The 13,470-nt window shown below is 38.4% G+C and overlaps 1 protein-coding gene and 1 non-coding gene across 2 annotated transcripts; one reads left to right on the plus strand and one right to left on the minus strand.

Moving 5' to 3' along the window:
- Positions 1 to 3,010: 3,010 nt before the first annotated feature.
- On the minus strand, positions 3,011 to 3,571 carry LOC107615598 (uncharacterized). Its single transcript, XM_088499017.1, has 2 exons — positions 3,274 to 3,571; positions 3,011 to 3,159 (listed from the first exon to the last, which is right to left on the minus strand). Exons 1-2 carry the CDS (start codon positions 3,569 to 3,571, stop codon positions 3,011 to 3,013), a joined length of 447 nt encoding a protein of 148 aa, XP_088355143.1.
- Positions 3,572 to 4,536: 965 nt separating this feature from the next.
- Positions 4,537 to 4,639, plus strand: LOC148544953 (small nucleolar RNA R71). The gene has a single exon (XR_015901172.1). It is a non-coding gene; the product is annotated as a small nucleolar RNA R71 (small nucleolar RNA).
- The last annotated feature ends 8,831 nt before the right edge of the window (positions 4,640 to 13,470 follow it).

Raw genomic sequence — 13,470 nt, forward strand, 5'->3', positions numbered from 1 at the left:
TAGTGATAACAAAAGGGCCTTACCACCTTGATCTTAACTTCCCAGGGAACAGTTTTAGTCTGGAGTTGTAGAGTAGCACTCTCTGTCCTTCCTCAAAACTTCTTGGTGCCATCTTGAGGTCATATCTTTCCTTTGCCTTTTCTTTGTACATTTTAGCATTTTCATAGGCTTGGAATCTGAACTCTTCTAATTCTTGCAGTTGCAAGAGCCTCCTTTCACCAGTAGCTTTGTTATCAAAGTTCAATAACTTGAGAGCCTAGAAAACCTTGTGTTCAAGCTCTAATGGCAGGTGACAAGCCTTACCATACACCAATTTATATGGGGACATGCCAATTGGTGTTTTGAAGGTTGTTCTGTATGCCCAAAGAGTATCATCAAGCTTCTTTGACCAATCCTTTCTTGAAGCTCCCACTGTCTTTTCCAGGATTCTTTTTAGCTCTCTGTTGGATATTTCTGTCTGGCCACTTGTTTGGGGATGATAGGGTGTGGCAATCTTGTGCTTCACTCCATATCTTAGGAGGAGGTTCTCTAATGGTCTATTGCAAAAATGGCTTCCTCCATCACTGATGAGTGCTCTAGGAACTCCAAACCTGCTGAAGATATTCTTTCTGATGAAGTTCAGAACCACCTTGTTGTCATTTGTAGGGGTTGCAATGGCCTCCACCCATTTTGATACATAATTCACTGCCACCAAAATATAATTATTTGAGTATGAGGTTGGGAATGGTCCCATGAAATCAATCCCTCATACATCAAACAACTCAAGTTCCAGGATGAATTATTGTGGCATTTCATTCTTTTTGGGCAAATTTCCAGCCCGTTGACATTCATTGCATTCTTCACTAACTCTCTTGCATCTTTGAAGATGCTAGGCCAAAAGAACCCACACTGCAAGACTTTTGCTGCGATTCTCTCTCCTCCAAAATGGCCACCATAGCAGGATCCATGACAATTCCATAAGACTTCCTTTCCTTCCTCCTTTGAAACACATCTTCTGAGCAATCCATCCGAGCATTTCTTGAATAAGTGTGGCTCATCCCAAATGAAGTACTTTGCATCATTGATGAGTTTCCTCTTTTGATGCTTGTTGATCATTGAAGGGAAGTTCCCAGTTGCCTTAAAATTAGCAATATCTGCAAACCAGGGTGCCTTATGAACCAGCATTAATTGCTCATCAGGGAAGAATTCATTGACACTTGTTTTGTGGGTGCTACCTTCTTCACATGGGATTTGGGACAAATGATCTACTACTTTGTTCTCCACTCCCTTCTTGTCTTTAATCTCTATGTTGAATTCCTGCAACAGCAAAATTCACCTTATTAGTCTTGGTTTTGACTCTTGTTTTGCAAGTAAATATTTTAGTTCTGCATGATTAGTGAAAACAATAACTTTAGATCCAATGAGATACGATATAAACTTATCAAATGCAAACACTATTGCCAATAGTTCCTTCTCAGTAGTGGTATAATTCCTTTGAGTTTCATTCAAAACCTTGCTGGCATAATATATAACATGCACTAAATTGTCTTTCCTCTGTCCAAGCACTGTCCCAACAGCAAGGTCTGATGCATCACACATCAGTTCAAAAGACAAATTCCAATCTGGTGGGGCAATGATAGGTGCTGAGGAAAGCTCTCTTTTCAGTGTTTCAAATGCTAGTGTGCACTTTTGATCAAATACAAAAGGTGTATCAGAGACTAATAGGTTGCTCAAAGGTTTTGCAATTTTGGAAAAATCTCTGATAAACCTTCTGTAGAAACTAGCATGGCCTAAAAAACTCCTAATTGCCTTGATATTACTAGGTGGAGGTAATTTCTCAATTAATTCCACCTTAGCTTTGTCTACTTCTACGCCTTTTTCAAAAATTTTATGGCCAAGGACAATCCCTTCTGTTACCATAAAATGGCATTTCTCCTAATTTAAAACTAGGTTTGTCTCTTGGCACCTTTTTAACACTAAGGAAAGCTGATTAAGGCAATTAGAAAAGGAATTTCCAAAAACCGAGAAATCATCCATGAAGACTTCAATGAATTTTTCAATCATGTCTGAGAAAATAGACAACATGCATCTTTGGAAAGTTGCAGGGGCATTGCACAATCCAAAAGGCATGCGCCTGTAAGCAAAAACTCCATATGGACAAGTGAATGATGTCATTTCTTGATCTCTTGGATCAACCACTATTTGATTATAACCCGAATATCCATCAAGAAAGCAATAATATGCATGTCCTGCCAATCTTTCCAGCATCTGGTCTATAAAGGGAAGTAGAAAGTGATCCTTTCTAGTTTCCTCATTGAGTTTCCTATAGTCAATGCACATCCTCCAGCCTGTTATCGTTCTTGTGGGTATGAGTTTATTCTTCTCATTGGGTACAACTGTGATTCCTCCTTTCTTTGGAACCACATGGACAGGACTCACCCATGGGCTGTCGGAAATCGGATATATGACTCCTGCATGCCATAGCTTCATCACTTCTTTTTGGACCACTTCTTTCATGACAGGATTCAATCTTCATTGGGCTTTAATGGATGGTTTTGAGTCATCTTCCAGCAAGATCTTATGCATACATAAGGATGAGCTTATCCCTTTTAAGTCAGCAAGGGTCCATCTAATGGTATCACGGTGCTTTTGCAGCACCTTGATTAATTCCTCTTCCTGTTCTTGACTGAAGGCAGAATTGATGATCACTCGGTAACTTCCATCCCTTCCCAAGTATGCATACTTAAGAGTAGGAGGAATTGCTTTCAGCTCCAGTTTGGGTGCTTCTTTCTCCGTTTTCCTCTCCTCCAATGTGCTTGGAATAAGCATTCTAGCTGAGTTAACCTCAGCAACCTCATCATTTAATATGGAGTCACCTTTTGTCAATTCTCCAAGTGCTTCTTCAAAGGTTTTTTGTACCACAATTTCTACTGCATCTAGCCTCATACACTCTCTCAGTGACTCTGGTGGGTAGCTCATGGCTTTGAATACATTGAACACCATCCTCTCCTCATGTAGCCTAAGGGTAAGTTCACCCTTTTTGGACATCAATGATGGCTCCAGCAGTGGCTAAAAATGGCCTCCCCAAGATTATTGAGGCTTTAGCTTCCTCCTCCATATCCGACACCACAAAGTCAGCAGGAAAGATGAAGTCTCCTACCTTCACTAGCAAGTCTTCCACTATTCCATAAGGGAATTTAAATGACCGATCTGCCAATTGGAGAGCCATTCTTGTTGGTTTGGCTTCCTCAATCTTTATTCTCTTCATCATTGTTAGGGACATTAAATTTATACTAGCTCCCAAGTCACCTAAGGCTTTTTCAACTGTTATTTCCCCTATGATGCAGGGAATTCGGAAGCTTCCCATGTCCTTCAATTTTTGAGGCAGCTTGTGTTGGATGATAGCACTACATTTCTCAGTTAAGATCACGGTTTCATCATTCCTCCAACTTCTTTTCTTGGTCATCAATTCCTTCAGAAACTTAGCATAAAGTGGCATTTGTTCTAGTGCTTCTGCAAAGGAAATATTGATCTGAAGTTTCTTGAAAATCTCCAAAAATTTAGAGAACTGGCTGTCCTTTACATTCTTCATTAGGCGTTAAGGGTAAGGAGCCTTTGGAACATATAGATTTAAGACTTCCTTGTCTTCTGATGAACTGGGACTAGGTGTTTGTGCTTCTTCCTTGTCAATTAAACTGCCCGCTTCCTTCTCTCTTTTGAGTTTCCCTTGGAGTCTCCTTCAATTCTTTTTCGCTTCTGAGGGTAATAGCTTTGCATTCCTCTCTTGAAGTTGTCCTGGTGGCATTACTTGAACTGTGGCCAGTAGCTTGCTTGGACAAGTATCCAATTTGTGCTTCAAGCTTTTGAATGGCAGCATCTTGATTTAGCCAATTGGATGTTACTTCCTCCTTGAATTTCTTTATGTCTTCAAACTCCTTGCAAAGGTTTGCAAGCATAGCTTCCATCCTGGCCATTATGTCTTGATCATGTGGTGATGGTTGGGTAGAATTGGGATGTTGAGAGTGGTTGTTATGGTTTTGATATGGTGGCTGTGAGTAGGTGTTTTGTGTGGTATGGTATGGTTTTTGGTTGGAGTTTTGGTGAGTGGAGTTGTTGTATTAGGTTGGATTGTGTGATCTGTGATCTTGGCCTTGGTTTTGTTAGTTTCCCCACCCAAAGTTTGGGTGGTTTCTCCAACCAAAATTATAGGTTTTAGAGTATGGATCATTGGCTTGCCTAGATAAGTTTCCAAGGTAATTAGCTTCCTCCCAGTTAGCTCCTTCTTCTATCTCCAATTCCTCTTCTGCCAGTTGCTTGATTATCATCTTGTTGGCGGCCAGGAGTGTATCCATATGGTTCAATTCCAAGACTCCCCTATTGTTGCTCCTATCTGAGGCATAAAAGTACTCATTGCCAGCCACTATCTCTATCACATCAATGGCTTCTTCAATGGTCTTCTTCTTGTTTAGGGAACTTTCAGATGAATGATCTACAGCTTTTCTTGATTTGCAATTCAATCCTTCATAGAAAATGTGGATTTGCACCCACTCATTGAACATGTCAGGGGGCATTTCTTTGTCAAGTATTTGAATCTTTCCCAGGCTTCATAAATAGTTTCACCATCTTGCTGTCTGAATGTCTGCACTTCAGTTCTGAGCCTGTTTACTCTTTGTGGAGGGTAGAACCTTGTCAAGAATCTGCCCATTACGTCTTCCCAGGTTGTCAAGCTTTCCTTGGAAAATGACTCTAGCCATTTTGATGCTTTGTCCCTCAAAGAAAATGGAAACAGTAACAATCTATAGGTGTCAGGATGAACACCATTAGACTTAACCGTGTCACATATCCTTTGGAATTTAGTGAGATGTTCATTAGGATCTTCTTGTGCACTTCGTCCAAAAGAACAGTTGTTCTGGACAAGAGTTATGAGCTGAGGCTTTAATTCAAAATTATTAGCATGGATGGTTGGCCTCTGAATGTTGCTACCATAATTTCCTGGATTTGGATTGATGTATGATCCCAGGACTCTCCTCTCTTGCCCAGCAGGGTTAGCTCCACCCCTTCTGGCATGGTTATTCACCTCTTCTTCATGGTGGTTTTCCATATCATCCTCCATGGTTATATCAAAGTATTCCTCCTCTTTTTCAGTACCAACAACCCTCTTTCCTCTTGCTTCCCTTCTTAGTCTCAGGAAAGTTCTCTCCGGTTCACTATCAAAGGAAGTTGAAGTCTCCTTTCTCCTACCTGTCATACAATGAACGAGTACAAGAAATAGAAAGTGTAGAGTCTACTAAAATAGATTATACTTAGCTTGGTTAGAGCAATTGAGGCAGTTAATCAAACAGTTAATGAGTTAGTGAGTTAGTATGCTGGAAAGTAAAGCAATAAAGAGAAATTCAAAATGAATGACTAAAAATTGCAGAAAACTAAATGAACAACTAAAATGGAACTTCCAGTAACAAAAGAAAATAAAAATGCTCAATCTAGTTATCCTTCAATTTGGTAATTGTCAATACAACACCAATCCCTGGCAACAGCACCATAAACTTGATGCGCAAAAACTATCTATCGACAAACTTCCTTCCGGCAAGTGCACTGGATTGTCGTCAAGTAAAAATTCACAAAAGAGTGAGGTCAAATCCCACAGGGATTGGTAGATCGATCAATTATAATTGGAGAATTATGCTAGTCGAGGGAAATCGAAATTGAATTGAGAATTGCAGAAAGTAAAATTGGCGAGAAACTTAAATTGCAAGAAATTAAAGGAACAAAAAATTAAATTGCAAGGAATTAAAGTGCAGAAGCTTAAATTGCAAGAAATTAAATAGGAAGGGGGAATTAGCATGAAATTAAAGGCAGAAAGTAAATAGAATGGGTAGATCAGAGATGGGGGAATTCATTGGGTTCAGGAGATGTATAATTCTCCAGATCAAATTCATTTTCAACTCTTCCGTAATCAATGCATTCATTGATCTCCTTGGCAATCTTTAGTGATTGGATCCCAATTCCTTGGCTCACCAATCTCTCTAAGCCTGAACAATTGCCCAATTCCTTGATTTAAGTGCTCATGGGAAGAGATGAAGTTTGGTCACTGATTATACCACACAAATTCATAGATCAAAGTGTTCGTAGGATTACATGTCACTATATCCATCCAAACCCCAATCTAATCCAATGTGAGAAAGCATTTCTAGCATGATCTCCTCATTCCTCTTCCAAGGTTCCGAGAAGATCCAATTATGAATAGCTTCTTTCCCAAGATAACTATCCAATTAGATGAAGAACGAAAGCTTTCTAGTAAAATCAAGAGAAAAGAAAGAAGAAGATGAATGAAAATTAATATTGATCCATTGAATTACACAGAGCTCCTTACCCAATGAAAAGGGGTTTAGTTGTTCATAGGTCTAAAAATGAAAATTGGAATTCTCAAATGCATTCTCAAATTCAAAGTGCAGTAAATGAAAACTCAGAAAAAAAATGAAGAAATTGGAAAAAAAAGTCACCCTAACTTAATTTCTAAGCTATTTATACACTTTCTTCTATTGATCTTCAAGCTTTGAATTAGGCTTTTGACCTTGATGGAATTGGGTTGAAGATGGCTCCAATTGGTTGCCCTTGATGTTGAGAAGGGATCTGTTTGAAACTTAGAACTCTGATGCTTCACGTTTTAGTCAACATTTGAGGGCCAACGTTAACTCAAATGCCACTTTGAATAAGACTAGCAAAAACCAGAAAGCCTGCTGTCATTAGCGTTTGACTCAACGTTAGAGGGCCAACGTTCAACTTACTCACGCGTACGCATGCTTCACGCGTGCGCGTGGATACAAACATTTTCACTTTTCAGCTTCAGGAGACGTTGGCCTCAGCGTTGGACCCCCAACGTACCCTCCAACGTTGGCATTATCACGCGTGCGCGTACTCCATGCTAACGCATAAACTGTCTTATTTTTCTTAGTCACGCATACGCGTACACCACGCTTACGCATGCATTGCCTTATTTTCAATCCACGCATATGCGTCGATTTCAAAACTTTCAAATTAAAATTCTGGGCTGAGTATCGCGGACGTTTGAGGCTAGCGTTTGAGGTAACGTTGGACCTCCAACGTTCGATTTTGACGCATACGCGTGACCCACGCGTACGCGTGGATGGTCAATTTTTGCCACTCCATGCGTGCGCGTGACGTACGCTTGTGCGCGGATATCAAATTTTTCTTTTTTTCACGCGTACGCGTCATTGACGCGTACACGTCACCCAAAATTCCCTTAGCTCCAGAATTGAATTTTTCATTACCACGTTGGGGGTAATGTTGGATGTCCAACGCTACCTCAAACGTGAGCATCAACAGTGTTTGCAGAGAAGTGCTCTGTTTCTCTTCCAATGTTTGATGCAACGTTGGTGGTTCAACTTGGCTACCAACGTTGCTTCCTCTTCATCCTTTCCATGCTCCTTCTTCAACCTTCCTCCATGCTTTCCTTCACCTATCATTAACCAATGAATGCATCAAAGCCTTGCTAAAGTCATGAGAATTCTTATCATTCTTAGCATACAATCAATCATAGCATAAATAATCATAAATTTGCATCAAATTACTCATGGTTGAATGAATATAGGCAAACACGAATTTCTACCTAATTTGCTTACTTATAGCTCAAGAAAGTGCATAAAACCTATCAAAAACAAAGAAAAAGGCTAGTGAAACTAGCCTAAGATGCCCTGGCATTAAATTCACCTATAGAAAGTTGTTGTGTTGTGTTTATATTATTCCTGTAAGTCGAAGTTCACTTACAAGGGCACCATTTCTGTAAGCCGAAGTTCACTTACAGAGGTGTTATTTCTGTAGGCCGAAGTTCACCTACAGAAAGTTATTTTTGTTGTGTTTAGATTATTCCTGTAAGCCAAAGTTCACTTACAGGGGTGCCATTTCTGTAGGCCGAAGTTCACCTACAGAGATAAAGCCATATCTAGGACTAGTTCCTAGGTAATGTCGGGATGCAGGGTGTAAACCAACATGTGAGCTCATGGCCTGCATAGGACAGACATGCATCATACTTGGTTGTGCATTTCTTCTGTTATGATTGTTGCATGAATGTATGATTTCCTTGTTTGTATTCTATTATCTGTGTTTGTGTTATTTTCTTGTATTCTTCTGTTTTTGTTATGCTATCTGTTTTCTCTATCTTTTCTATTAATCTGTATCTTCTATTTACTGCTTTCTGTATTCTGCTATTTGCCTGCTAAACAACACGAAATTAATGAACTTAACTAATAATCCTGGCCCTACTAAGAACTCCTCAGTTCTTACCCCTTCTCTCTCTCTTCCCCCTCCAGATGGAAGCAAGAGTATCCTTCCGTAGTCCACTGATGATCGTTCTGTAAAAGGGTTCTGCTCTGGGTAGTATTCTGAGTCTAGTGCAATATTTGTTTTATGTTCATATGTATATACTGTGAGACTAGCCAACATTTGCACCCCATTCGTATGCGAACTTAAACCTAAACCCGGTGTACGAGACTCCTGTTATGTGGCTACGTGATGAAGTACCAGTGAGACGTCATGTGACAATGTATGATTGTGCAGAGGAGTAGTAGAAGATGTTTTTCCTTTTGATGACGTTCCACCTGACTTGAGTTTTGAAGACCTATGAAGTTGGTAGCACTCAGTTTCTAGTATGATCATGACATACCAGAAATTGGGTCGTTACAATTTGTTATCAGAGCAGGTCGTTCCCAGTAGAGCTTAGGGAGTGGACTGACTATGCTTCATTGCATACTCTGCTTGTGTGTCTCATGCTGTTAGGGTATCTTTAAGATACATTTGGCATGAATGTCTATGAGCACTCATTTTGGGAATGTTCGTGCCTAACTTGAGATATTAAGACTGATCACCTTAATATTGATTGTTTGGTGTGGATAAGACGTCAATGACTGTGAATAGGCATGGCTTAATCTAGTTCCGAACGACGAATTCGTGCGAGGCATAACTATTCTTATAGCTATTATGATCTCCATGGCTATGACTATATGAGATTTGGATGCTGTAAGGAACGGACCGATCTCTTCGTCAAGATGTTTTGAAGGACATAGATCGCTTGAAGATGGATTCTACATGTGGCTGAAAGTTTTAGGGCAAAATTTTCTTTTAGGAGGGTAGAATGTAACAACCCAGTTTTTCGAGTACGCGAGATCTTTTCTGAAGGCACGGATTTCTCCAGAAGATCAGTAAAGGGAACACCTCTGTTGTATCATCAAGCATCTCAATCCTCATTATCATTATGTCATCCTTAAGCTAGAACCTCTTTTGAAGCAAGCTCGACGACGTAGTCACGAAGAACCTAGTTTTTGAACTGTAACGGTTAGGAGTTTTGATTCTAGTTTTCGTAAATAGTCTCTGTTTGACGAACCAAACTCGATTCATGGGAGAAGAGAGATAATAGTATAATATTATCATTACATTAGTATTAGAAGATGCTTTAATGATATTATAAGGTTACCTAGTTGATTTTAGTTAAAAACAGAAAATCGGTTTAACCGGATTCACAGTTTATTGGTGCAACTTAGCACCAGCACTCTCTGATGACTTTAGCAATGCTAAGGCCTCATAATACATGTTCTATTCTCATAATAAATATTTTACTAGTGTCATTTATGCTAGTGGCTCAGAAAAGAATTTTTAGAGATGTTTTTACAAATGCTCCGATACATCTAGTTTTAGTAGTTATACACCTGAGATATTTTAATATTATTTTAACCCACCTCCAAGCCAACCAATCACAACTCACCTTACACCCCCAATACCTCCAAGGCTGCCTCATTTGCTCATTGTGACCGAAAATCATCAAGAGAAAAAGGAGAAAAAGTTCTTAGTTCATAAATCTTCAAGGCTTGATTTCTTCTGAACTAAAACTCAAATCAAAACTCCGATTTCACCAAAATGATCCTCTCTTCTTCCTATACATAACCATGTAAAATATCAAGGCTAGAAATAAGGTGAGATGGCTGTCACCCTCCCTCTTCAATTCGGTTTTCAAGGAAACATGCATGAACATGTGTTTTCTTGATGTTCTTCCTTAGGAATCATGTTTAACTTGACATGAGGGCCAAGAAATGTTAATTTCCAGCAAGTCTAAGGTGAGATATCCCTTCCTAACATGCTGAGTAAGATTCGGTTAGTTGAGGGTTTTTGGATTTAAAGTTGTTCTTAATGTGATTTAGGGGGAAAAAGTGCTTAAGGACCACCTGAAAATATAACCGAATTAGGAGCAGCAAAACCAGGTAGGGTTTGACGAAATTAATCTTGATTATTAGTGTGTGAGTTGTGTGAATATTGTATGATTTGGCTGTGCTAAAAATTGGTTGCATATATGATTGATTCTTGGTGAAAATTTGGTGAAATTTGATGAAATTTAAGCCTTGAGTTCATGTTCTTGGAGCTGCTGGAAAAATGAAACCCTAGGCCTAAAATGGGGTTCAATTTGTATTGAAGTCATGTGGAAAAGTTGGGGGTTTAGTGGCCTCTAATTTATTATAAATTATGGTAAAAATTGGTTACTAAAAAGATTGAAAAACGGGTGAAAATAGAGAAAGAATTTGAAGAATTTACGAAGAACACGAAGAACACTTTGAGTGTGGTGAAGAACAATGAAGAACACCTTTTAGATCTTGAAAATTGTAAGGAAGTAAATATTTTGGTGTTTGGGGGGTTATTTTGTAATTTATGATAGTTAGGGTTGTTAAAGTAGAAATATTAAAAGTTACGGGTGGTAAAAAGTGAATTTAAAAGGTTAAAAGTTAAAGAGGGATAATTTTCTAAAATTTAATAATAAAATAACAAATAATAATAAAATATTAAATAATAATATTTAAATAAAAATAATACGTTAATAAAAATAATAAAATAATACAGAAAAAGAAGTTTTCTGTAAAAGCTTTAGAAAGACAACTTTAAGCGCAGAATCTCGTAATTACCTTCATAAAATACTTAGGGAGTGGTAATAATATGATAGTGAGGCAAAGATAAAGGAAAGATAAGAAGTTAAAGAAAAGATAAAAACCAAAGAAAATTCTGTAAAGTTTTAATAACAGAAAATCAGACAGAGATTAGTGAAAGAACTAGGGCAACATAGTTAGTCCTTGAGTTGCGACTAGAGTTAGGTATTATATGAAAAGTTAAACTGTTTCAGTATAGACTTAATGAACCTATACTTGGGATAGGCTAACTATTCATACCGAAATTTACATAAGCTTTAAATATATACGTTAAGCAGAGAAATCAGAGCAGAGTAGAGAAACACAGGGAACAGAGTAATCAGAGTAGAGGAAAGAGATAAAGAGAAGAAGAGTAACATAGATATAAAAGAAAGAGTAATCATAGAAAAGTAAAGAGATACGGAGGACAGAGTAACCAGAGCAGAGTAAAGAGATACAGATAAAAGAGAAACCGAAACAGAGTAAAGAGATATAAAGAGAAGAGTAATATAACAAAGAAAATAGAGGAAAAGAGTGTAAAAATAAAGAGTTAAGCCTTGTGGCATGATATTCTATTTAATATTCATCTGCTACTTTTCCGTTGGCCTTAGAGGTCATGTAGGCCCAAGTTCACCTACAGTAAGTTGTTATTCCTGTAGGCCGAAGTTCACCTACAGTAAATATCAATTGTGTAGCTCAGGGTGTTGCTTCTGTAGGCCGAAGTTCACCTACAGAGAGTTGCCATTTCTGTTAGCCGAAGTTCACTTACAGGAGTGCTATTTCTGTAGGCCGAAGTTCACCTACAGAAAGTTGTTGTTTTGTGTTTATATTATTCCTGTAAGTCGAAGTTCACTTACAGGGGCACCATTTCTGTAAGCTGAAGTTCACTTACAGAGGTGTTATTTCTGTAGGCCGAAGTTCACCTACAGAAAGTTGTTTTGTTGTGTTTAGATTATTCCTGTAAGCCAAAGTTCACTTACAGGGGCGCTATTTCTGTAGGCCGAAGTTCACCTACAGAATGAAACCATATCTAGGACTAGTTCCTACGTAATATCAGGATGTAGGGTGTAAACCGACATGTGAGCTCATGGCCTGCATAGGACAGACATGCATCATACATGGTTGTGCATTTCTTCTGTTATGATTGTTGCATGAATGTATGATTTCCTTGCTTGTATTCTATTCTCTGTGTTTGTTTTATTTTCTTGTATTCTTCTATTTGTGTTATGCTATCTGTTTTCTCTATCTTTTCTATTTATCTATATCTTTTATTTACTACTTTCTGTATTCTGCTATTTGCCTGTTAAACAACACGGAATTAATGAACTTAACTAATAACCCCGGCCCTACTAAGAACTCCCCAGTTCTTACCCCTTCTCTCTCCCTTCCCCCTCCAGATGGAAGCAAGAGTATCTTTCCGTAGTCTACTGATGATCGTTCTGCAAAAGGGTTCTGCTCTGGGTAGTCTTCTGAGTCTAGTGCGATATTCATTTTCTGTTCATATGTATATACTGTGAGACCAGCCAACGTTTGCACCCCATTCGTATGCGAACTTAAACCTAAACCCTGTGTACGAGACTCCTGTTATGTGGCTACGTGATAAAGTACCAGTGGGACGTCATATGACAACGTATGATTGTGCAGAGGAGTAGTAGTGGTAGAAGATGTTTTCCCTGACTTGAATTTTGAAGACCTAGAACGTACTTTTCTCGCTTTTGTAGTTTAGAGGAACTAGGTGAGTATAGAGTCTAGGCTAGCCTGGGTGACAGCTTAGGGACTTCTTGAACAGGTCAGGATCTAGGATGTTGTATGTATAAATATGTATATAGTTATTATCTAGCTATATCTAGGGGTGTTCTAACTAAAGATCTTTACTCTAATAAAGGCTGGATCACCGAATATTGTCAACTGCTTGTGATATATTTATGTTTGGTTGTTTATAAATGTTTTATCTGTTACTATTTGTGGAATGATTATGAATGATTCTGTATATTAATCCAAACGTTTTCAAAAAAAAAAGTACCTCCCAAAATAACTACGTTTTTAAAAACAAATCAGGCTCATATAATAAATAATAAATAATAATTAGGGAGACAAGTTGGTAGCACTCAGTTTCTAGTATGATCATGACGTACCAGAAATTGGGTCTTTACATCATACACGACTAGAATGTCGCCACCTGTAAGGCAGAGTCTGCTTACAGAGGATATGATGGCATACGTCGGTTAGTGAGAACCATACTTATGCTTACTAGAATAACCATACCCGTTTCAGCTGCTTCGGGTTATGTCGAGAGCGAGTAGAAGCCGACAAATGAGCTCATTACCTGCACTAGGGCTAGACATGCATCATCTTGTTTCGCATTATTCTCTATGATATTTCTTGTGCCTTTATTTTGTTCCTTGTTTTGTTTGTTTGTGTTCTATTTGTCTGTTTGTGTTCTACTTGCCTGTTTTTTTAAATTGCGCTTAGGGTTAGGTATTATATGAAAAGTCATACAATTTCAGCATAGACTTAATGAACCTATGCT

This window comes from Arachis ipaensis, chromosome B9, assembly GCF_059453495.1.
Source record: "Arachis ipaensis isolate K30076 ecotype BB chromosome B9, ASM5945349v1, whole genome shotgun sequence".
NCBI classification, from domain to species: Eukaryota; Viridiplantae; Streptophyta; class Magnoliopsida; order Fabales; family Fabaceae; genus Arachis; species Arachis ipaensis.

Excerpts from the sequence above, each read along its gene's own strand:
- LOC107615598 (XM_088499017.1), bottom strand. The coding sequence starts at position 3,571 with ATGAAGAATGTAAAGGACAGCCAGTTCTCTAAATTTTTGGAGATTTTC. Across the intron at positions 3,160-3,273 it reads CTTAGGTGACTTGGGAGCTA|TGGAAGACTTGCTAGTGAAG; the intron begins GTATAAATTTAA and ends CTTATGGAATAG.